This window comes from Clarias gariepinus, chromosome 19, assembly GCF_024256425.1.
Source record: "Clarias gariepinus isolate MV-2021 ecotype Netherlands chromosome 19, CGAR_prim_01v2, whole genome shotgun sequence".
NCBI lineage: Eukaryota > Metazoa > Chordata > Actinopteri > Siluriformes > Clariidae > Clarias > Clarias gariepinus.
Window position 1 is genome coordinate 17424688 of NC_071118.1, and position 25573 is coordinate 17450260.

At 38.1% G+C, this 25573-nt stretch overlaps 1 protein-coding gene across 1 annotated transcript in view; it reads right to left on the minus strand.

Moving 5' to 3' along the window:
• Window positions 1-24451, minus strand: part of sar1b (secretion associated, Ras related GTPase 1B) — a 42939-nt gene extending 18488 nt beyond the window's left edge. The window contains exons 1-3 of the mRNA XM_053478353.1: window positions 24283-24451; window positions 10173-10248; window positions 9710-9829 (exon numbers count right to left, since the gene is read on the minus strand). Coding sequence (XP_053334328.1) covers window positions 9710-9829; window positions 10173-10230 — 178 coding nt within the window. The 5' untranslated portion in view covers window positions 10231-10248; window positions 24283-24451. The remainder of the gene's footprint in view (window positions 1-9709; window positions 9830-10172; window positions 10249-24282) is intronic.
• Between the last annotated feature and the right edge of the window lie 1122 nt (window positions 24452-25573).

Consider the following 25573-nt stretch of genomic DNA (forward strand, 5'->3'; position numbering starts at 1 on the left):
GTTTATTCAAGATGATACGTTGCAGCCGGCTGCAGCTCTTTTGCTCTAAATTTTTACGGGTAGATTGCGTCATCAAACATGCATTATCGCGATAGTGCAATAAAATTAGAATCTCTATCGTAGGCCAATTTTTTATCGTTTATATTGCCCATTACTACGGACTATACAGCACCAACATCCGGTATGACGAAAGCGAACGCGACTCTGGCAGACGAGCTGAACACTTTCTATGCTCGCTTAGAGGCTGCAGCTAAAGACGCTAGCAATGTTAATACTAGCGGCGCTAACGGCTACAGACAGGAAGACACTGCCAGCACCGGAAACACGTTCATCATCACCGAGCATGACGTGAGGAGAGCCTTCAAGAGAGTGAACACCAGGAAAGCAGCAGAACCAGACGGCATCTCAGGTCGTATTCTCAGAGCCTGCACAGACCAGCTAGCACCTGTGTTCACATAGATATACTTTCTTTATCTCAGTCGGTGATCCCCACATGTTTCAAAGAGTCCATCATTGTTCCTGTCCCAAAGAAACCTCATCCTGCTTCTCTCAATGATTATCGCCCTGTAGCCCTCACCTCAGTAGTGATGAAGTGCTTTGAACGCCTGGTCAGAGACTTCATAATTTCTTCACTACCGGACACACTCGACCCACTACAGTTTGCATACCGCCCAAACCGTTCTACTGATGATGCCATCTCTCACCTCCTCCACATATCACTCACCTGGACACTAGGAAAGGGAATTATGTGAAAATGCTCTTCATCGACTACAGCTCTGCATTTAATACCATAATTCCCTCCACACTCACCACCAAGCTGGAGCACCTGGTACTCAGCTCATATATGTGCCAGTGGATCTTCAACTTCCTAACTGGCAGACCACAGGCAGTAAAGGATGGGCGGTCATGTCTCAGCCTCCCTCACTCTCAGCACTGGAGCACCCCAGGGCTGTGTTCTGAGCCCCCTGCTGTACTCTTTGTACACATTTGACTGCGTGGCCACTACCAACTTCACCGCCGTCATAAAGTTTGCTGACGAAACTGTCGTGGTGGGCCTGATCACCAACAACGATGAGTCGGCCTACCTAGAGGAGATTGGAAATCTGGAGAAATGGTGCCAGAGGAACAATGTCCTCCTAAACGTCAGCAAGATTAGGGAGCTGATTGTAGACTTTTGTACAAGGCAGGAGAGGAACTACCAGACCCCATTAACAGCAGCCCAGTGAAGAGAGTGGACAGCTTTCGATACCTCGGTGTTCACATCACGCAGGACCTGTCATGGTCCTGTCACATCAACACCGTGGTGAAAAAGGCCCGGCACCTCTCTACCACCTCATACGCTTAAGAGACTTTAGACTGCCCTCCAAGGTGCTCAGGAATTTCTACTCCTGCACCATAGAAAGCGTCCTGACGGGAAACATCATAACCTGGTTCAGGAACAGCACCATGCAGGACAGACGAGCTCTACAGAGGGTGGTGCGTTCAGCTGAACGAATCTTGCGCACCAAGCTCCCTGACCTGCACTCGATCTACAGCAAACGGTGCTGGACTAAGGCCAGGAAGATGGTGAAGGACCTCAGCCATCCCAAAATGGACTGTTCTCTCTGTTGCGGTCTGGGAAGCGATTCCGCTCCCTGAAGACCAATACAGAGAGATTGAGGAGGAGCTTCTTCCCGCAGGCCATAAGGTCTCTCAACCACCCAAGACAGGACTAATATTATCTCTTTTACATCCAACACTGGGCATTCATGGACACTATGGACACATTCATGCACACTTTTTGCACTATATACTTATACTTTTATTATGGACCACTGCACAAATCACTTTAATAATAAGACACTTTAAGAAGTAACTTTATGCATATTTGCACACCTCAGCCATTTTTACATTACTTATATGGACAAATTTCTATTTTCTTTTATATTTCTATATTATATATATTTTGTTCTTATTTGTACAGTATATTTTAATTTTATTTTACTTAGCACAGTATATTTTATTTTTATTGGTTAATTTAAATTTTTCTGCAATAATTCTTTTACTGCAATATATCTTTATTTTTACTTGTACAGTATATTTTACCAGGTAACTATTTTCTACTGTATTTCCTTTTATTTATATGTATTTCTTATGTTTAAGCTTTTATTTTAAGGTCACTGGTAGTCGAAAAAGCATTTCACGGCATATCGTACTGTGTATGACTTTGTACGTGAAAAATAAAATTTGAATTTGAATTGAATTTGATTTGGTGGAATATAAGCGGCGCTGATTATGACCGATGTAAACTCCCGAGGTAGATAAAAAGGACGACACATGATGGACAGTAGTTCCAGGTTTGGTGTGCAGGAGCGTGTGAGAGGAACAACGCTCGCGCTGTTGCACCAGCTCTCAGCATGTTCCTGACGCCGGCTCGTTTCCCTAGTGGCCGCCACTTCGCGTCGCGTCCTTTGTTGTCCCTCAGGATCTCACTCGGCCGGCTTAGATCCAGGGTTAAAAATGAATTGTGAGTACATTGTATACCCATAGAAACAAGAGTGTCTCTATCATACCTAATGTACTCCATGATGGTAATTTTGCCGATTAAAAAAAACAACAAAAAAAAACAAAGAAAAGGTGGTCGGAGCAGTCGTGATGGCAGCCGACCTCACCGGCGCCATCTTACGCAATACTAATCAAAAGAATAATAATTTCTGTCCAGCATTTAATAATTTTTTAATTATTAATAATTAAAAGTTGCTCACATCGCGCAAGCTTTTTAAAAAAAATGCAGCATTTAAATCTGTAACAGGCGGTTGCCTAGTTACGGGCTCCCGGCCAGAAGGGGCGCTGTGGCCGCTATTTATGCAATTTCAATACAAGAGGAAGAAAGGCTGGGCTAGGTAACAGCAGCCAAATCACAGCCAAAGACCAATTGCTAATGCTAACAGCTAAAAACCAAGGTTTTCAAAAATCCGAACGCGGGACACGCATGTCCAGTGTGCATGTGAGTACATGGGTTAAAATGTGTATTTATGTGTAGCCCGCCGAGGCATTTATGTCAAATTTGTATGTACTCATTATGTACTGATGGCATCCCTCCTGCTGTGGCTATGCAGGAGGTTGTTTTTGTTTTTGGTGTCCTTTTTGTGTTTGTGTATCCCGGGAGCTGGTGTGTGTCTGCTGTCCCTGAGATTGACCACATCAGCGGCTGTTGCACGCGGGACCGAATCATCATCTGCGCCCGCGTCGCCAGTAAAGGGACACCGCTCGGCGAGGACATCGGGCGTGTAGCGGAACGTCTCTAGTTTTGCTTTTTAATTTATGGACTTGTGAATATAGAGAAGGAACTCTAATCTCTTGACAGATTATTCGCTGGGTGAATGTGGTATGAGTGGGAGGCGTGTGTATGATGTACAGCACAATATTAAATGTAAATACATTTGAACATATAAAACCGTATCTCTGATGTTCCTTACTCACCCTGATTTCTGTTAATGGCTAGTTATTGTTTTATTAATACTAGCGAGTCTGTTACAAATCAGCAAGTATATTTCGCCCCTCTTTATGATAGATGAATATTATGACTGAAAAACTTCTCGTGTCGGCTTATATCGGAAGCATTTTGATCAAAGGGGAGATGAAAAGTTAAAGTGTGTACCAACACGGCACAATGCATGTGTGTGAATGGCTGAAATGTGGTTGTGAATGAGCCTTTTATTGTATGTAAAATATTTGCGTGAACCCGCGGCGCGCACGCTTTCACTTTGCCGAGTTTTGATCTGAAGTCAAATAAACGTGTGCATCGATATAAGTGATTTATAAGAGATTTCTCTTTCCCAGAAATAAGCGCTGTCTTTGCGGCGCTGTGCAAAACACGCCGATGTGAGCCGCTTTATTTCAGTCATAATATACTAACATATTTTTGCTGTGTAGTGGACTGTGCGCGCAAAACCTCGCGAAGGGCACTAACTGCACAGACCAAACTGTTATCTTCTTGTACTGTTATAAAAATTATAAATATAAACAAACAAAAACAAAATACAGCTTTTTTTCCTCAGAGCTAAACGGAAAAGTGAAGATTACTGATTAGGCACGTGGTCCGTTGCCTAGCAACACTGAACGAAACGAGGCATAATCGTGGTGTTTGCTTCAGTTATGACATAGCATAGTTTATTATCTGCTGTGGTAGATCTGATTTATTTAAACGCAATAATAAAGCTTTATATCCTCAGGAGTGGGTCATTACATTGTTTTAGCGATAATTTCACGGAAGCGAGTTCAGAACTAAATTGCCGCTCCTGCCCCATCTAAAAGCACTGTCACATAAAAAAAAAAATGCAAGCCGTTCAGAAGCTTCAAATAAAATGAACAAACTAATAAGATTTTTGTTATAAAATTATTCTTGTTCCTATTTTTTTCTTTTTCTTTGTCACTATCAAAGACTCTGTAGTAGGTTTTCTTAGTTGAATATGAAAAAAATATATAGCTGATTATCAACGCGGGAATGAATGGTCCAAGTGCAAGTTAATCTTGTAGCTAAACTATTTGCTTTGTGTGAAAGCGCCATCTAGCGATAATTGTGTGTCAGCGACAGCTTCCTATTTAAAACAATAGGCAGTCAAATGACCGATGAATCGCGGTAAAAGTAGATGACTGGCGCTGTTAAAAGACACAAGAGACAAAATTGTAGACCTTCACAAAGCTGACAAGGGCTACGGGGCAATTGCCAAGCAGCTTGGTTAAAAAAAAAAAAAAAACTGTTGGAGCAATTGTCAGAAAATGGAAGAGGCTAATAAAGATCGTCAATGTCCCTCGGACTGGTGCCCCACGGAAGATCTCTCCATGTGGGGCATCAATGATGCTAAGAATGGTAAAGAATCAGCCCAGAATTACACAGGAGGAGCTGGTCAATGCCAGGGACCATCGTTTCCAAGGCTACTATCAGTAATACGCTAAGACGTTATGGTTTAAACTCTTGCATAGCACGGAAGGTTCCCCTGCTTAAGTCAGCCCATGTCCAGGCCCGTCTGAAGTTTGCCAGGGACCTTTTGGATAACCCAGAGGTGTCATGGTAGAAAGTCCTGTGGTCAGATGAGACCAAAGTAGAACTTTTTGGTCTTAACTCCATTCGCTGTGTTTGGAGAAAGAAGAATGATGAGCATCATCCCAATAATACCATACCTACAGTGAAGCATGGGGCTGGAAGCATCATCCTCTGGGGGTGTTTTTCTGCACAGGGGACAGGACAACTGCACTGTATTAGGAAGAGGATGAACTCAACATTGACAACAACATTGACATATTGAGCAAAAACCTCCTTCCCTCAGTCAGAGCATTAAAGATGGGTCGTGGCTGGGTTTTCCAACATGACAATGACCCAAAGCACACAGCCAGGAAAATCAAGAAGTGGCATATCAAGATTCTGGAGTGGCCTAGCCAGTCTCCAGACCTAAATCCAATAGAAAATCTTTAAAGGGCAAATTAGTGCAAAGATGTGGATTCATTGTCATTTCTGTCAGGTAGTCACACGTTCTGATGGCAAAGGCAAAAAAACTCTCCCTTTTTGAACGTGGACGGGTTGTTGAACTGCATAAGCAGGGTCTCTCACAGCACGCCATCGCTGCTGAGCTGGGATGCAGTAAGACAGTCATTTGGAATTTCTTAAATGATCCTGAGGGTTATGGAACAAAAAAGACAAGTGGAAGTCCCAAAGAAATTTCATCCGCACTAAGCCAGAGGATCCTCATCCCAAATTGAGGCCGTTACTGGTGCTGACTGCAGCCCCATAACCATCAGACGCTATCGGAGCCTGAAGGGCTCAAAAACGAACGTTTTCAAAGACCTCGTCTCCTTGAACGCCACAGAACTGCTCGTTTGGACTTTGCAAGAGAGCACCAAACATGGGACATTCAAAGGTGGAAGAAAGTTTTATTCTCTGAGTACTGCTGGTTGGATGATGTTGAAGGTACTGGATAAGTCAAAGAACATCATCCTTATGGTGGTCCTAGGCTTGTCAAGGTGAGAGTAGGTACGATGTAGCAGGTGTATTATTGCATCATCAACTCCCATGAACGGCTTATAGGCAAACTGAAGAGGGTCCAGAGAGGACTTTACCAGGGGACAAAGTGTATCCAGGATTAGTCTCTCAAACACCTTCATAATGTGCGATGTCAAAGCAACAGGCCTGAAGTCGTTCTGGGCACAAAGACGTGGTGTTTTGGGTAGCGGCACAATGCATGATGTTTTCCACAGTGCAGGGACTTTCTGTAGAGACAGACTCAGGCTAAAGAGGTACTGGAGGACACCACATAGTTGGGAAGCACAAGATTTAGGACTCTCGGATTGATCTTATCCAGACCTACAGCTTTTGTAGGGCTGATCTTACTGAGGCCATGTTTTACCTGATTCACTGAGATATTGATTGCTGGGAGTGAAGGAGTAGTGACTGTTCTCTGTGTAGGGGAGGACATAGGAGCAGGAAAGTGTGGATTGGGGCTGAAGCGGGACGCCAAATCTATTAAAGTAAGTGTTGAGGTCGTTTGCACATTCCACATTCCCCTCAATAGCCTGGCTGCTTGTCTTATAGCCAGTGATGCTCCTCCTGTGTGTATATATATATATATATTGTGGCATGGGCTGATGACCAGCATGCCTTGCGGGGATGTCTGTGTGTTCACCATGTTGGGGAAGGGTGTTTGGGTTAGTGATTTCGGCCCTGTTTGTGTGTGGTGTGTGTGTGACGTGTGGAATGTGCTCCGGTACATGCTTAGGTAGCCTTCGCGTGAATGTGCTGCTCATGCTTTTGTACGACTGCGCGTGTAAAATAAAGTACTCCCAGCCATTGCATTGGGCAGCAAGTAAGCTCATTCGTCTCTCTAACATCATTTTCGGCGGTAAAAAGCTAGCTTTTTACCGCCGAAAATGATGTTAGAGAGACGAGTGAGCTTACTTGCTGCTTGATGTACGTATATATATACACACACACACACGCGCGGATGTATATAATTGTGTGATTTATATAATATATACATACACACATGCATATAGAGTGGAACCTTGGATTGCGAGTAACGCCATTTGCGATCGTTCCGTAAAAAGATCATTCTGAGCAAAGATTTTTAATAAACTTTGACTTGGAAAACAAATAAGTCTTGGTTTACGAGGACCAAGTATCGTGTATCATGCATGCGCTTCTTGGTTTGATGCAGAGTACATGCAACATCTTCAGAAATAAAAGTAAATTTTGCATTGAATTTGAAAATCAAGGTCGAAGGAGTTTCCACAGCCTGTGATAATCTGGGGTGCCATTTTAGAGCACTTGATTTTCAGTCAGCTGACAAGCTTCATGGAGATGCCAATTTCCCCTGTCCAGCAGGACACAGTGCCAGAACCACCATTAACTGGTTTGCTAACCTCTGCTTGATTGACCTGCCATTCACCTGAGCTGAACCCCATTGAAATTTTATGGGCTGTTGTCAAGAAGACAAGAAACACCCAAGCCAACAAAACAGATGAGCTGAAGGCTGATATCAAAGAAGATATTTAAAAAAAGACAACACAAGTATTGAGGGTATAAATAAACATACTTTTAGAAAATTTTGTATTGTATATATTCGATTTTTTAAAATTGATTTCAGGTAATATTCTAATTAATTGAATTTATGGAAGTTTGTATTTTCATGAGCTGTAAGCCATAATCATTGAAAATAAAACAAAAACTTTTTAATTTAATTAAAATGTTTAAATTCAAATGTGCTCATTTTACAATATGTTTTACTTATTGAATTAAATGAAACAAAAAAAATTTCCAAGATATTCTATTTTTTAGATGCTGTGGGTAAAAGACAAAAAAGGCCATAAGTTAACTGGCTGTTGCTTTACAAAAGGGGGTATCGTCCATACGTCTTTTCCCCTATGAATTGACCTTCACACCAAAGGGCATAATCAAAGTTTAAAAAAGCACAAATGAAACCTTAAGAGTGCGCAGACTTTTTTTGCCCAGGAAGGCAGTGTGGTAATCATCAAACAGGATTGTTACTTGACAAGGACTTTTGTCATTTCTATCAAGCAATTCCAATGCAAAAGATTTTCCAGGCCATGAAGCTGCAAAATTACCTGATGTGACAATGTATTCAAATTGAAACTATCAAAAAGGTCACCTACAGATTGTGGATTTGCTATGCATATCTGTGAGAACCAAAGGAAAGAGGGAAGGACGCTTACTTTTAACTGGCTGTTGCTTTACAAAAGGGGGTATCGTGAAGGTAAAAGCTTGACTTTGTACTAGGCATAGGTGCACGTTCTGGGGATTATTTGTCCCACAAATAAACTGCCTTGGAATCCGTAAACCAGAATAAATTATCTGATGTCAACCATGAATCACTAAAGCGGGGAGATGTTGGGTGTTTACACCTAAACATGCATCAATCCTTTCAAAATCCTGTACATAAATAATTAGCTCTGAATGTCTAAGAATGAATGAGACCTGTTGAAGTGAAAAAAGCAAAAAAAAAATTCACCTTTTCTCAGATCAGTCAGAGTCAGTACACTAGCAATGACACTACAAACCATTCATTCAGCTTGTTCTTACAATACTTTCAGAGGGGACTGTATGTGACTGTTTAAGTGAGGTCTGAGGATATGCAGATGAAAAATACATATTTTGAATTAAAAAATATAATGGAACCTTGTATTGCAAGTAACTTGGTCCACAAGGGTTTTGCAAGATGAGCAAAAATTTGTAATAAATTTTAACTTAAACAAGCGAGGTCTTTATATACAAGAGGTATGCATGTGCTTTGTCTGCCAAGCGTCATGTGATCACAACAAGATGGTTCTTCTCTTTCGCACGCTATGGGATTGGGGGTAATCTTCTCCCATGCTTAGTCACAGTGTACGTATGTCACTCACAGTCTACAACCATGCATGTGTACTATTACTACTACTGGATGCCATTTTCGCCCGATCTCTTTCTGATTTTTTATTTGAGTTTATCTGAGTTTATTTTATATAGCGCCTTTCAGGAGACTCAAGGCCGCTTTACAATAACAAAAATGTTTACACATAGAAAAATACATCTGAAGGACAACAAAATACAGATAAACATGAAAACGGGTAGGATTGATCTAAACACATACTCAAAGATTGGAAAAAGAGGAAGAGAAAATATATGTTTTAAGGTGGGTTTTGAAATCCTGTAGTGAAGAAAGATGATGATGTTCTGGGTTCTATTATGAGCTCCCGGATAAGTCATTGTTGTGCTATAGGGTGGCCACTCCTAGGAAGGATCAGAAAACTTGAACTGTTTCAAGTTTTCTACATTTGTGAACAATGGATCTTACAATGGTTAACAAGAGTCCCAGCCTTTGGAATGATTTTCAGACTGATATATGTTAATACCTTTTTTACATCTGTTCTTAAATTTCGTTGGATTGCAGCATAAGGCGATGCTTTTTGAGATCCTTTAGCGTGCCAGAGCTTGGAATTGCAAGTAAAATTCAATTCAGCTTTCCAAAAAAAAATAAAAAGGAAAGAAATGTAGGTGGGGGGGCACTTTACTACAACCTGAGTAGTAACTGTAAATGGTATTCTTTTAATTCCTTTTTATACATTTTCCCTTATGATTTTTTTACATGTTAAATTAGGAAAAGAAAAATCAGTATTGAAGTTAGTAGTGAATGAAATAAGTAATTGTGTATACGTGTTCGTTATAAAAAAAAGAACTCACTAGGATGCAAGGTTGGCACATGTTGCCCCAGTCGATCATCTTTAAGCATATGCAGTAGTGTGGTCTTGCCAGCATTGTCCAGCCCAAGAAATACTAATTTACCCGACTTTTTGTACAGTCCTAAAAGAATAAGACATGTTTAAGAAACAGTCTTTATGGAGGGAAGATCTCCATGCATATTTTGGCATTCATACCTACTAAACCCTACAGTCAAGTGATCAGATTAACCTTTTTTTGCACTTCTAGCAAAATCATGAAATGAAAGTAGACTGGGTATATTCTACATTTAGCTATTTTCATTGCCACAAATAAGTAAAAGGGGCTGCAAATGGTCTTGGTTTTTAACCTAAAAAAAATCTAAATTAATGTGTATGACAGTTAAAACTCAAGAACTTTTAAAGAGAAATGTTTTGTTTTTTTTTCATTTAAAATGTATTTGGTAATGTAAAAAAATGAGTCTTACCAAGAAACTGCAGTACATTACTAAAACCACTATAAATCCACTCAAATATGAAGGACATATCCAGCTCGTATTAATCCTGAAAAAGAAAATAAAACGTAAAATGAATAAAGCATGAATTTATTTATTTTTGTTCGTTCATTTATGTATTTAAAGAACATAAACATGAGCTTAATGTTTACTGTGTCTGTCTTTTCTTAAGTCGGGCGACATCAACAGACTCTGTGCTATTTGCAATACATAAGTCATTAAAAGGTTACATAATTAAAAGTCCATGTCATAACACGACTGTGTAACTGTATAACCTCTAATGTGAATTGCCATATGGATTTTCTGGGGTATTGGTCTCACAAATGGCATAAGCTCGACAACAAACAAAAAAAGAAATCATGTGGTTAATGTGCTGTGTACAGCAAAAACATTAAACTTGCACAAAAGCATGACTATATTTTTAAAGTCAAAGTCAACTTTATTGTCAATTCTGCTACATGTACAGTGCATACATATAGAGAATCGAAATTACGTTTCTCTCATCCTCGATACAAATAACACTGAAGGGGGGGAGGGAAAAAAAAACCTACATAAACTTTGAAAACCAACAGATGTAAGGTAATTTAGTTACTGTCCTGCAAAAAGGGACAGTTAACAACACAGAAGGGACAGTTAACAACACAAATATGTAAACAAATATTTACAACAGTTGAAATTAAGCTATCAATATGGGATTGAAATGTTGGTATTCCACTTTAATCAGGGCTAGATAGCTCTCAAAATATTTAGATATCAGTACAGATACCAACTTCAATATCGGTTCTGGAACACTTTTTAAAAACATTTTAACAAATAGAGAACTATATTACACATCCCAGTACATGGTTTTAAATGTTTAGCTAGTCATTTTATAAAAATAAATAAATATTTAAACTTGGTGTATTTTTAATGTATTAACGCTCTTATTAAAACCCACTTATAAAGCAGGTCACACTTTAGATTTAATAATATTCTTCAGATGAAGTAAAAGAAATTTATTTACAATTCCATTGTCTGAAGTTATATCAGATCACTATCTTGTCTCAATTCAAGTGTGTCATAGTAATAACGTATGCACAGCGCCGTGCTACCATACTAAACGTACATTCACATCAACTACCACACAGAGTTTTATAAGTAATCTCCCAGAGTTACCAACCCCCAACCAGGGACAATCTGCTCATCTTGATTCATGCACACTTACATTTCATAGAGACTTAATTCTTTTGATTGTGTAAAGCTGTTTTACGACAATTGTTAAAAGCGCTATACAAATAAAATTGAATTGAACTTTGATTAGATCACCGTCTGACCCCATAGAAGATCGACATTTCGTTACACCTTAGATAATGTAGCTTCAGATAAAAGAAAAATTAATAGAGATAAGAAACTCGCTCCCTGATACAATCATCATACACGCTCTTTAAAACAGACCGCTCAGAAATTATAACAAAAATGGCGTCAAACTAAATTGTTAGTATTTCAAATAGCATGGAAGGAGAGTATCCTGAACTATAAAAAAAAAGCTCGATCAGTCAATTAGTGTAGCTTGATCAACGTATCTCTCCTCTTTATAACAAAAATAATCCTAGATTTTTATTTAATACCGTAGCCAAATTAACCAGAAATAAGACTACTGCAGAAATCTCCACAACAACATTGTGTAATAGTGAGGACTTCATGAACTTTTTTAATAATAAAATTGTAAATATTAGGCATAAAATTGAGGCTTTGAAACCAAAAATGTAAGTTATGCAGATGTTAAACTAGCCACGTTAGATCGGAACCTAGAATACTTTACTACTGCAACTCACTCCTGGCAGGCCTGCCTCTGTCCACGATTCGTCCTCTGCAACTGATTCAGAATGCAGCAGCACGTCTTGTTTTTAACCTTTCCAAGTTCTCCCACACCACACCACTCCTCCGCTCCCTGCACTGGCTTCCTGTAGCTGCCCACATCAAATTCAAAACGCTGATGCTTGCCTACAAAGCAAAGAATGGTCCAGCATCCACTTACCTCTCTGCTCTAATCACACCACGCACTGCACCACGTTCCCTCCGATCCTCCAGCACTGCTCGCCTCATCACACCCTTTCTCAGGGATCGTGGGCGGCATCACTCAGACTCTTTACTGTTCTGGCACCTAGGTGGTGGAATGAACTTCCTCTATATGTCCGTACAGCAGAGACTTTGACTATCTTTAAACAACGACTCAAGACGCATCTGTTTCTCCAGTACTTGGACTAACCCCCACTCTTCCCAGTTGTGTTGGACTAATGGCACTTATTTATTAACCAAGTTAACCCAGTGTAAGTATGTATCTAATGATGTTAACTTTAAAGCACTTTTTGTAAGTCGCTCTGGATAAGAGCGTCTGCCAAATGCCTAAATGTAAATGTACTCCCCTTGAAGTGAATGAACTAATCTCACTCATCTCTTCTGCAAATTCATCGACATGTATATTAGATCCTGTACCGACACATTTTCTTAAACAGATAGTACCAGCAATAACAGAACCCCTGTTGAGAATAATTCATTCTCCACTCAGCATTGGGTATATTCCAAAATCTTTTAAAATAGCAGTTAATAAACCGATTATTAAGAAACCTTACCTTGACCCCTGTCAGGTGTCCAATTACAGGCCAATATCAAACCAATATCTCTAAGATTCTGGAAAAGATAGTAGCGGAGCAGCTATGCTCATATCTACATAGAAATGGCATACATGAACTGTATCAGTCAGGATTTAAGCCTTATCACCCCCAGGGCCATATGTCGATTTTTTAAAAGAATTTAGACATCTGCTATCAGACCTATTGGTTAACTCTGACAAAGTGTTGATAGTAGGAGACTTTAACATTCATGTAGATGATGCTAACGACACTTTAGCCCTCGCATTTATGGACTTACCAAATTCCTTTGGGGTTAAACAAAATATAAATGAATCACTGCTGTAATTATACGCTAGATTTAATTATATCTCATGGTATAGATGTCTCTAATATAGAAATTTTACCTCAAAGTGATATCACAGATCATCACCTCCTGATATATACTCTACCCGTAGAACAGATTAGCTGTGTCTCCCAACGTTATCGATTTGTTAGAAATATGAATCCGACTACTAAAGACAAATTCACGAGTAATCTGCCGGATCTATCCCAATTACTTATTAGACCCCTAAATGCAGACGATCTAGATGTAGTGACTAGCAGCATGGGTACTATTTTTACCAGTACATTAGACACTGTTGCTCCCATCAGATTAAAAAAAGTAAAAGATAAAACACTTGCTCCTTGTTACAATAGTCATACTCGCGCTCTAAAGAGAGCAACCCGTAACCTCGAGTGAAAATCGAGAAAAACTAAATTAGAAGAATTTTCGAATTGTGTTTAAAGACAGTATGTGCAGCTATAGACAGGCTCTAAAAACTGCTAGGACCGAGCATCTTAGCCAACTGATAGCAAGAAACCAAAACAATCCCAAGTTCTTATTTAGTACAGTGGCTCGCCTAACAAAACCTAAGATGCCTGCAGAGAGTACTCCACAACATTTTAGTAGTGAAGATTTTATGGACTTCTTTAATGAAAAAATCGAGGTTCAACCTCTAATAGCATCTCATGATCTAGTTCAGCCTAAAGTTTCACATTTAGTTTTTCAGTGCTTTACAGGGGTAGGACAGGAAGAGCTTTATAAACTTATCACCTCAGCTAATTCAACAACGTGCCTGTTAGACCCAATCCCAACCAGATTTTTGAAAGAAGTGATGCATACGGTTGGAGAGCCACTTTTAAACATTATTAATTCTTATATCTAGGTCACGACCATAAACCTTTCAAGTTGGCAGTTATTAAGCCGCTTCTTAAAAAATCTAATTTGGACGCAAATGAAATAAATTATAGACCGATTTCAAACCTCCCCTTTATATAAAAAATATTAGAAAAAGTAGTATCAGCTCAAATATGCACATTTTTGCAGGAAAACAACATACTTGAAGAATTTCAGTCAGGTTTCAGGCCCCATCATAGTACAGAAACTGCACTAGTTAAGATTGCAAACGACTTGTTTTTAGCTTCGGACCAAGGCTGCATCTCAGTACTAGTCTTGCTTGATCTTAGTGCTGCATTGACACTATAGATCATAATATTCTCATAGATCACTTACAAAATCACATAGGTATTCAGGGACAGGCATTAAAATGGTTTAGATCATACCTGATCGATACCATTTTGTATATCTAAATGGAGAACTGTCTGGTGTAATGCCAGTGAAATATGGGGTTCCACAAGGTTCAGTTTTAGGACCTCTGCTGTTCTCAATATGCATGCTTTCCTTGGGTAACATCATTAGAAGACATGGGATTAGTTTCCATTGTTATGCTGATAATACCCAATTATATATCGCAACAAAACCAGATGAAATACCTAAATTGTCTAGATTAACCGAGTGTGTCCAGGATTGAAAAGATTGAATGACCAATAACTTTCTTTTACTAAACTCAGACAAGACAGAGATATTACTCATCGGCCCAAAAACCAGCACACAACAGCTTTCACAATTCAGCCTGCGTTTAGAAGGATGTACTGTTACTACTAGCTCAACAGTAAAAGACCCAAGCGTAATATTAGACAGTAACTTGTTCTTTGAAAATCAGATTTCCAATGTTACAAAAACAGCCTTTTTCCATCTTAGAAATATCGCCAAACTTAGGAGCATCTTATCCGTATCTGATGCAGAAAAGCTAGTTCATGCATTCATGACCTCCAGACTGAACTACTGTAATGCATTACTAGGTGCTTGTCCTGCATCCTCAATAAACAAGCTTCAGTTAGTCCAAAATGCAGCCGCCAGGGTTCTCACTAGATCCAGAAAATATGATCATATAACCCCAATATTATCATCCCTGCACTGGCTACCAGTTCAGTTTAGAATTAATTACAAAATAGTAGGGATGCACCGAAATGAAAATTCTGGGCCGAAAACGAAACCGAAATTTTTGGATGCACTTGGCCGAAAACCGATACCGAAACCGAAAATGGCTTCATTAAAAAACATGTTTAAAATATTTTCTTTTTGTGTGTATTAAAAAAAATAGAAATTAATTAAGCAATCAAACTTTTATTGATAATAAATAACAGTAATAAGGCTGTTTAACAATAACAAAACTTGCTTCCAAGTGCTTCCAAACCGCCGACATACTCCGTGTTTGACGCGTAATGACAGCGCGAACGAGACGGGAGGATGGGAGAGGCGTGGCGACAATTTCGGCTTTTATTTTCGGCGCTTTCTTACGTTTCGGCCGAAACCGATAATGCTATTTCGGCCGGAAATTTTCGGTGCATCCCTACAAAATAGTATTACTTACATACAAGGCTTTCAATGGTTTAGCTCCCACATACCTAACCAGTCTTCTGATACGCTATAATCCACCACGCTCCTTATGATCACAAAACTCTGGACTTCTTATAATTCCCAGAATTTCAAAATCTACAAAAGGTGATAGGGCTTTTTCATATTTAACTTCAAAACTTTGGAATAGCCTTCCAGACAGTTTTCGGGGCTCAGACACAGTTTCCCAGTTTAAAAGTAGACTCAAGACGCATCTCTTTAATCTGGCATACGCGTAACTCATCCCATAACTTCATACTTCAGTACATCACAGCACAGAGACAGCACTCGTTAAAGTAGTAAATGACCTCCTATTGGCCTCTGATTAAGGTTGTGTAACCATGCTTGTATTACTCGACCTCAGTGCAGCTTTTGAAACCATTGATCATAGTATTCTTCTTCACAGATTAGAAAATGTAGTAGGAATTAAGGGTACAGCCCTCACCTGGCTCAGATCCTATTTGACCGATCGGTATCAGTATGTAGACTTAAATGGTGATTATTCTGCATGTTCTCTAATGGAGTTTGGTGTTCCACAGGGTTCAGTTTTAGGTCCACTGCTTTTTTCCCTTTACATGCTTCCTCTGGGCAACATAATCTGTAAGCATAGTATTAGTTTTTACTGTTATGCTGACGACACCGTTATATGTCTCAGCAAAACCTGATGAGATAAACCAGCTTACTAAAGTTGAGCAATGTGTTTGCAGGACATAAGAAATTGGATGCTAATTAACTTTCTTCTGCTTAATCCAGATAAGACAGAAGTTCTAGTCATAGCTAGAAGTAAGATTCTAGATCACTCTGTAACTTTAGATGGCCTTTCTGTTCCATCAAGTCCAACAGTAAAAGACCTCGGTGTGATTATAGATTCCAGCCTTTCATTTAAAGCTCATGTAGATAATATTACCAGGATAGCATTCTTTCACCTCAGAATATTGCCAAGATAAGAAATATATTGTCGCTAAACGATGCCGAAAAACTAGTTCATGCTTTTATCACCTCTAGGTTGGACTATTGTAATACCCTACTGTCTTGTTTGTTCAACTAGGTGCATAAACAAGCTTCAGCTAGTCCAGAATGCAGCAGCCAGAGTCCTCACTAGAACCAGAAGATACGAGCACATCACGCCTATCTTATCTTCACTTTATTGGCTCTCTGTGAAATTTCGCATTGATTTTAAAATAGTACTTTCGACATATAAAGCATTAAATGGTCTCGCACCGCAGTATCTGAGTGAACGGCTAGTGTGTAACAATCTGCCACACCTACTTCGATCAAGGATGCAGGCTGCTTATCAAGGATGCAGAACCTGTCTGACCCATCCTGGTGCCCCGCTTCTGGTTGGAGATCTCGTCATATGGATGCCCCGTGTGTCTCTTTGGGATGCGTCTCGTGTCTGGGGATGGTTCTCTCTACCTAGAAGACGGTTCTGGCCTCGGCTGGTGTTGGCAGCTGTTTCTCTAAGGACTTGACTGGACTCAGGACTGTTCAGGACTGGAACTTCATACAAGTTTACCAGAGTTTTCAATAACTAACTGGACTCTATATTAACATCAATTAACATCTGTTAACTGTTATGCTGAACTGCCTGCCAACACATTATGAATGCAGATCAATTCCTGCTCTCTGTTTCACCCAAATAAGGATGGATTCCCTGTTGAGTCTGGTTCCTCTCAAGGTTTCTTCCTACTACCATCTCGAGGAGTTTTTCCTTGCCACTGTCGCCCTTGGCTTGCTCACCAGGGACTATCTGACCATTTTGATTTATACACATTCAAATTCCATACAAACTTAAGTAATTTTTTTGATTGTGTAAAGCTGCTTTGGGACAATGCCAATTGTTAAAATCGCTATACGAATAAATTTAATTGAAATTATTTTATGTTTCAGCAACATTTACCACAACTCAAAGTTGTCTGTTAACAGTTCACACTTCACACACATTAAAATTACTAAGTTCAAATCAAATTCAGATTACAATTTTAATACAATTTTTTCGAAATATAAATGAAATGAATGAACCTCTTTGCTGCCAACGTCCATCACCCTGCACAATTAATGATACTCAAGGTCACCTTTTTTCTAGTAAACTGGACTACCCAGTTTACCATTTACTGAAAAATGAGCATGTTCATCAATAAATAAAAATATATTGGCAAAATTTTATCGGGCTTTTGATTTCAAAAGCTAAAACAATATGTTAAGTACACCTAATAAATTACAGAAATAGCCATTTTCAAGCTGGCAAAGTTAGCAAACATTTGCTAAATGTTACCTTCTACAATCCCAGTAATAGTGCTGTCCTAACTAATATTGTTGGAGGGGGAATCTGGTGGTAAAGATTTTGAAGGAAATTTTATAATGTAATGCAAAACTTGAATGATGACAGGAAAATGGCTGTGGTATGTTGTTCTTGTTGTAAAACACAAAGTATCCGTCTCCTCTTGAACGTACAGACATTCAGATGTTTTATTTATTTTATCATGTCAATATGGACAGCAATATCCTCTTTGTATATAGTGCATTACACACAGATATAATCATCAAGAATGGTCCAAAGAACCCATACTTTGCTGCATGGTTCACTAATAACATTCCCCTTGTTATCGGTCATTGGACTATCAGCAAATAATTGTGCTCTGACTGGGACAACTGTAGCATAGTCAGCTGCAGCTCTAAAAAGCTATAGAAAGATCCAATAGCTGCCATTATAATACCACCCCAAACAGCCCCTTTACCAAGACGTTGTGCATGGTTTAGTGAGTGAGAAAGAACCAGGATCCTGTCGATAAACGATAAGTATAAATAGCTGAAAACTTGCAGCCCTAAGGACTTCCTGTACCTTTATTCTGACAAAATAAACTGGCCATGCAACATTTACCAAGTCATACATGACGGGAATACAGAATACAACAATCTATATTCCAAGCTTGAACAGTACATCTTGGAGAAATCCTAAACCCTTAGGAAATAATGTAAATGTTATCAATATTAATCGTTGGTGTAAAAAAATTGGGTTTTTATAAAGCTGTCAACTTTCATATAGCATTGTATACTTTATATGGTAAACAGTGGAACCTTGGATTACAAACTAATTTGTTCCCGGGAGCAGGCTCATATTTCAAAACACTCGTAAATCAAAGTGTATTTTCCCATAAGAAATAAGAGAAACTCAAATTATTGTTCCATAGCCCCATGGCAAAAAAAAATAAAATTACAAAATATATAGTAAAAAAAAAAAAAAATTATCCTGCACTTTACCTTAAAAAAAAGTATAAATAAATCCAACAGATAAGTGTTTCCATTTATGTGCACAGGCGCTGTGTGTGTGTGTGTGTGTGTGTGCGCGCATACAGTATATGTGTGTATATGTGTGTGAAGCTAACATAACAGGAAAGGAGGAATCGACCCTCCCCTCTCCCTCTTCTCATCTTACACAGTAAACCTTCCTCCCCTCTTATTTGAGTTTCTCGCACACACACAAATGGAAAGACTTATATAAAAAAATTAGCAAGGAGCATCACTAATAACTCTTGCGTGAGCGCATGCTAATGGAATCACTGCTGTAAAGTAAAAAAAGAAAATTTAAGAAATTAACCTTTACCTTTAAAAAGAATCGCGACAAAGCAGTGTTCCTGTGTAGAGCAGTGTATGTGTGTGTGTAAAGCCAAGACAAGGGTGTGTGTGACACACATGGCAGGCTGACACTGAGAGAGAAAATAAATCTTTAACCTCTCTAGTGAGACTTGCTTTTGCTTTACACGTGCACACATGTAATAAACAGTACATTAGTACTGTCACTGTCACTATCCTGCACTGTAAAGACACGCATACAAAACATAAAATATGTTTTGCACGAACACACATGGTCACAGTGTTAGGGTAAACAGTACACGCGTGCACGGATGTTGATTATACCAGTGAGAGACCGAGCAGGGGAGATGATTATCCACATATCCGCAGCGCAAGAGTGCAAGAGAGAGAGCTTAGTAATGATCACGTAACGCTCGGCGTCAAAACAAGAAGCGCATGCGTGCTACATGATGCTCGTAAACCAAGGCTTATTAGTTTTTCAAATCAAAATTTATTAAAAATCTTTGCTCGTTTAGCGGAACGCTCGCAAACCGTGTTACTCGCAATCCGAGGTTCCACTGTATTTATATGGCCTTTTTAGTGGTAGTGGAAAGAATCATCTAAATTCCCATTATTTGCATTCCATAAATTCACTTTGAGTCTTTTTGCTTTAGCGAAATTTACTTTATCCTGCTGATACACAAGCACATTTCTAAAACAAATTATGCTTGTTTAACTCTATATTCATAACAACATTCAGGAGATCACACTTAATTAAGAGGGAATACAACAAAACACACCCAATATTGTGTGCAATGTATGACGGCTCCAGTATCCATTCATATTGCCGAAATTCAGAATCAAGTCGCTAAATAAAAATTCCTTTTCAAAAATATATACACCCATTTAACTGTGCAGTCAAACAAAGTGACCCTAGGAATGAAAACTACTGAAAAAGGAAAGTATAAAGCAAAAGTAATAATAATACTAATAATAATAACAATCCAAGCACTATTACCACTACTAGTAATAATAATAAATGGAGAAAGTACTATATTACTGGCCCCACATGTTCCAACAGGTTTCACAAGTAAATTTGTATGCAGCTTTTGCATTTGATTGACGTTTTCACACAGCTGTAAATGTGTGTTAATTACAATCAGATTACACAATTATTTCACTTCACTTGGGGGGAACAAAGTGGAGCCTTGTGCCGGTGCGCGAATGTGTATAGATTGGCGTCCATTTGTTAACAGGACATTACGAGTTCAACATATTGTTAACACCTCCTATAGGCTGTAATAATCAGTGGCATTGCTATAATTTTGCTTCACATTGGTAGCGATTTTATAATTAATTATTTAGGGCCAAGTAAAACATTGTTAAATTCATTAACGCTCCACTATTGACACGTTATGTCACGAGAATCCTTATTCTATATCCTTACGTCTATATAAGACGTTTTCATCTCTTTAAGAATTTGTTCAAATTGTTAACGATGCGGATCACTACACTTAAAGAAAGAGCCAATTTTAAATCGGGACACGTCAGGAGAGGTGAGTAGCAAATTCGACTCAATGAAATAGGGGCCTTAGCTTAATTCAGCAGCTTCATAATTAAACTAAACAAATGTAATTACAGCCCACTCCTTACATTAATTCTCTCACTTAAAAATAATTTAAATCAACTTCTTTAAAGCAAAGAAAAGCTAATTTTTACATATCTGTCATCCATCATAACTATTATTTATAAACAAAAATTATATAAGTTAATTCACTCCTAGCACACATTTAGATGCCTCCCCCACATGCTTTCTCCAAATGCCTCCAAAGTCTCAAAACTCAGAATGAATGTCTTCTAACACGGGTGTCGTTCAGTGGATTCTGAACTTCATTAGGAACCATTATCATTGTAAAAAATGACAAGGAGTCCTGGAAGTAATGATTTGGCCCTCAAGTAAGAATAAGAGTAGGAATACTAGAACAGTCGCATTTTTAAATAAGCATTTCGGCAATTGTGAGCGTTCTTTGATCCTAGTTAAGAAATGCAAATGTTTTGCTCTTTAGTTTAGCATTTCATAGAGGCTGGTATCAGTTTCTTTATAATATACATGACAAAAAGAGAATGGAATTTATGCATTTGTTACCTTTAATAAGTAAAATGTCTAAATTTATTATACTTTCTCAGATAAACCTGATTCTGTATAGAATACTGTCAAGAGGAAAATAATAAACACCTGATTAATATAGACAATACAAACGAGCTGCGGCTGCTGTCAAAGCAACCTAGTCTTTAACGCCTCAGTTGTGCCACAGGCTGACTGCCCCATGCCATGCCGCATTGACACAGTAATTAGTGCTAAAGAAGCTCCAACCAAGAACTGAGACTAAATTAACAACTTATCAGCATTTCTGTACTGTAAACAGTTTCCTACTTATCTTAGGAAAAATTCTAATATGAAAGACTTGATAGACTATTTTTAAATGAGCTGCATGTATTTTTTTGAAAGGCTTGGAATATTTAACTTTACATGTAATTAATCTAAAATATATGTTTTGCTTTTTAAATTAAATGAACCCTCTTAGACCTGCAATAGAAGTGTTCCACCAGAGTATTGTTACATGCTTGTTTTTGAAGCATTTTCATATGCAATAAATAATTACAATCCTTACAACCCCATCTTCCAGGCTATATAGAAAATAAATACAAGATACCTAGATCAATTGTTTAAAGTGCAATAATCAACAAACAAATAGACAAAAAGTACTCTCCCATCCTTCCATGTTTTTGTAAATACATAGCTGTAAGGCGCCTTCATTTTTATGCACACCAACATGAAACACTTGCACACATACAGTGGAACCTTGGATTGCAATTAACTTGGTCTGCAAGCGTTTTGCAGGACAAGCAATTTTTTAAATAAATTGTGTGCGTACGCGTAAAGTAAAAGCAAGTGTCATTAGAGAGGTTTCTTGTTAAATATCCAGTTTCCAGAGTCTCTGACTCTATTTCATTAGTGTGTGCATCATTAGAGAGGTTGCTTGTTAAAGAAGTTTACAGATAAAGCAGTGTTTCTGTTACAGTGTGTGTGGGTGCACGGGATGTGGAAAAAAAGTCATCCTACACAGCAACAGCATAAACACAAAAACTCTCGATGCACACAAATCGTACATTATGCACGATTCTCAGTGTAAACGGAAGACATTTCAGTGTAAATGGACTTGCTGCTTCATTCTCCCTGATTGTTGGTAGTGGTTTTTAAACAGTTCAATCACAAGGCGTTGTGATGGCAGTGCAATATTCAGAACTATCCAAATAATGTTTGAACATCGCTGCAGCAAAAAACATGGGTGATGTTTTGAAACTGCCCCAATTTTTTTTTTTTAATCTGTGGCTTATATGTTGGATCCTACAACAGAAGCAATTAATATTTAGCAAAATGTGCTTCTCACTTTCACTATTACGAACAATAACTAATTAATCGTAATTCCACGCGACCCCCTTAGGCCTTGTTTACACGGGTGTGAAAATCGAGCGTTTTTCACACTTTACGTCTATCAAATACAATTACACAATCAAAAATTCAAAACATTGTTCCAACCCTGCACATCACTACCCTACTTCTGTGGTGATGATAAATAAATCACTCGCCATCTTCTAAACGGTCTAATAGCAGGCTGATTAAAAAACGCTACTAGCAATTAGGGAAAATGAAGTGACAAGTCCATTTAAATTGAGATCTCTCCATGCATACATAAGAGAGAACATAAGACTACAATGATAAAGGGAACAAATAAAACTTGCAACCAAAAAAAGCGCAAATAGTCAAATGTTGCATGTACACATACTTTAGATATTTCTGTGGCATGCACCATGATGTACATGCACACCTAGAATTTATAAAAAATGCATAAAAGAACATGCAATGCTGCCTGGCATTATTCTTCTCCTATGCATATTCAAAGAAACAGCCTCACAGGAGCATGTTGCAGGTTTAAGATTAATGATTAAAAAATATATAATTTAAAAAAAAAAAAAGAAAATTTGTAATGTATTAGATCGACATTTACAGAATTTGCCAAACTAAAAAAAGTGCAAATTGCCATCTTGGAATTGTGATAATATTGTATGGGCTGGTTCCTGATTACGCCTGGCCTTTTAATGATATGATTTTTGGCACAAAACAATACAACTCTTTTTTCTAATTACTTATTACATTAAAGCCTCAAATTTATAAAATAATCAACATTTACAAAACTACACCCAGCATAACCAAAACTTTTAAAGAGGTTATAAAAGCTAAGTTGAGGTATTGCCTGCCTTAAAAAATGCTAGAGAAAAATAGTTGTTCCTTTTACTACAAAACAGGACCAAGAGCAGAGTTCCATGCCCATTCAACACAAAAAGTATGAACTGAGTTCATGACATATCTAGTTAACGTTTTTTTTATGGGATTAATGTCCGTAAATCACGTAACAGAAACATGACTAGTTAGAGTACTGGCACAAAGGCAGTTAATTATGTAACACTGACAGATAATAATATGAGAGATAATTGCGCTCACTCGTCCACATAGAGGACAGCCGCCACGTTCACTCCACCATTTGCACGGGATATCGCAGCTAATGAGCCCTCATCCCCCAGTCTACAGTGTGCCGTCTACTTGCCTCTTGCTGGTATTTTTGATAGGACATAATTATTTTTTTCCTATCTTTCGACTTAAACACGGCAATTTCTGACCAATTTACATTTTGGTCCATCGCAATAATTTAAAGTAACCCGAGAGAAACGATTAATTATCAGTAAACTTTAGCCCAATAACATTCGTTACTGAATATTACATGTCAATCGTGTGGCAGGTAATCCAGCAAATATTTTTCAACAGCATCGTGCAGATAATCTTTAATTTAGCATTTCACCGTACATCATTCAGACATTTTAATTACACCAAGAACCTGGTGAATACCAAACCTACAAGCTGCTTTTGTTATAGATAATTTACCAATCCTAATCTTATTAAATTTCATAACTTCAGTAGTTAACTAAGCTCTGGTACCAACCAGTATTGCTAACCACTCTTAAATCAAGTTACCAGGTATCGGTCGAAGAAAGAAAATCATACCTCGTATCTATATGTAGATGAACAGACAACTGTTACACTCAGAAGTCTACAGATTCCTCCAATTAATTCGAAACGCTGTAGTAAACGTCTTATTCACTGCCCTAGTTTCTATCACTAACACGGCCACGAACACAGCAATGGCTGACTTGCAATAGCCCTTTAGTATGCCGCTTCCTGTTTGTGTTACCAGTCAATTCTTCCGGCAAGGACGTCGTTCTCAACTGCAGCCCTGAATGTTGAAAAAATACATAATAAAATGAAAGATTTATATGGATTATAAAATTCGATTTTATATTTGTGTGGTAGTATACATGTGCTCCATCGGTCATCGTGTAAGTTTTCGTTAAAAAAAGTTTTGGTCGAAATGTGGGATAAATTATTAAAAGCATTAATTTAGAATAAAAACACATACATGTAAATTCTGCTATGTCTATTGTTTTCCTTATTCCGAAATATTTTTTAGATTTGTCTATTAATAAAAATCTACTCTTACCAAAACAATTGGATTTGTTTCCAGTACGCCTGAATATAGTTACCACCGGAAATGCCACGTGTATACTAACCGGCGTCACGGACTGATGGATAAATCTGCAATGACAGAGTGTTTGCTCCTAAACTATCACCTTTCCTCTGTGAAATACAAAACCTCTTAAACTCCTTAAAGCTAATAGAAAATCATAAATCTGCTTTGCTTTAATCTCGACATTCTGTTTTTTTGTCACTTCTTTTCGCTTTCTTTCTATATTAGTATTTTGTGCTATTTATTAGTATTTTGTTATTCTACTTACCTGTATATAATTATTTGTCTAATTCAATCTTTAATACCTGATTCTTGTACCTTTATATCTTTCATATTGTACATATTTTTGTGATTTAATAAAAACTTTTTAAAAAATGACAGACTGTTACTTTCAAATTATGTTGTTTCACAAAGAAGCCGTTATAGTCTGGAGGCCGGTATAATATACCGCGGTGAAGTTGGACGTTGGATATTCGAGCTCCGGCTCCCAGACACCGATTAGCGGAGTTTCGCCAACAGAGTCCGGCGAAATCACCTTGCCTACTCCGCGAGTTAGGGACCGTAAGCAAATTACTGTCCGACTGAAGTACGGATAATATTAATATTATAAACATCCATATTTGAAATAATAAAAATAAATGTTTAGTGTCAATTTGATGCATGGTGGTGTATAGTGACTTTGCATATTATCACTTTGCATATTTATTAATATGTTTAATAGGAAATTCAATTATTTTTACTTCAATAACTTACAGGTCATTTAACCTTTTG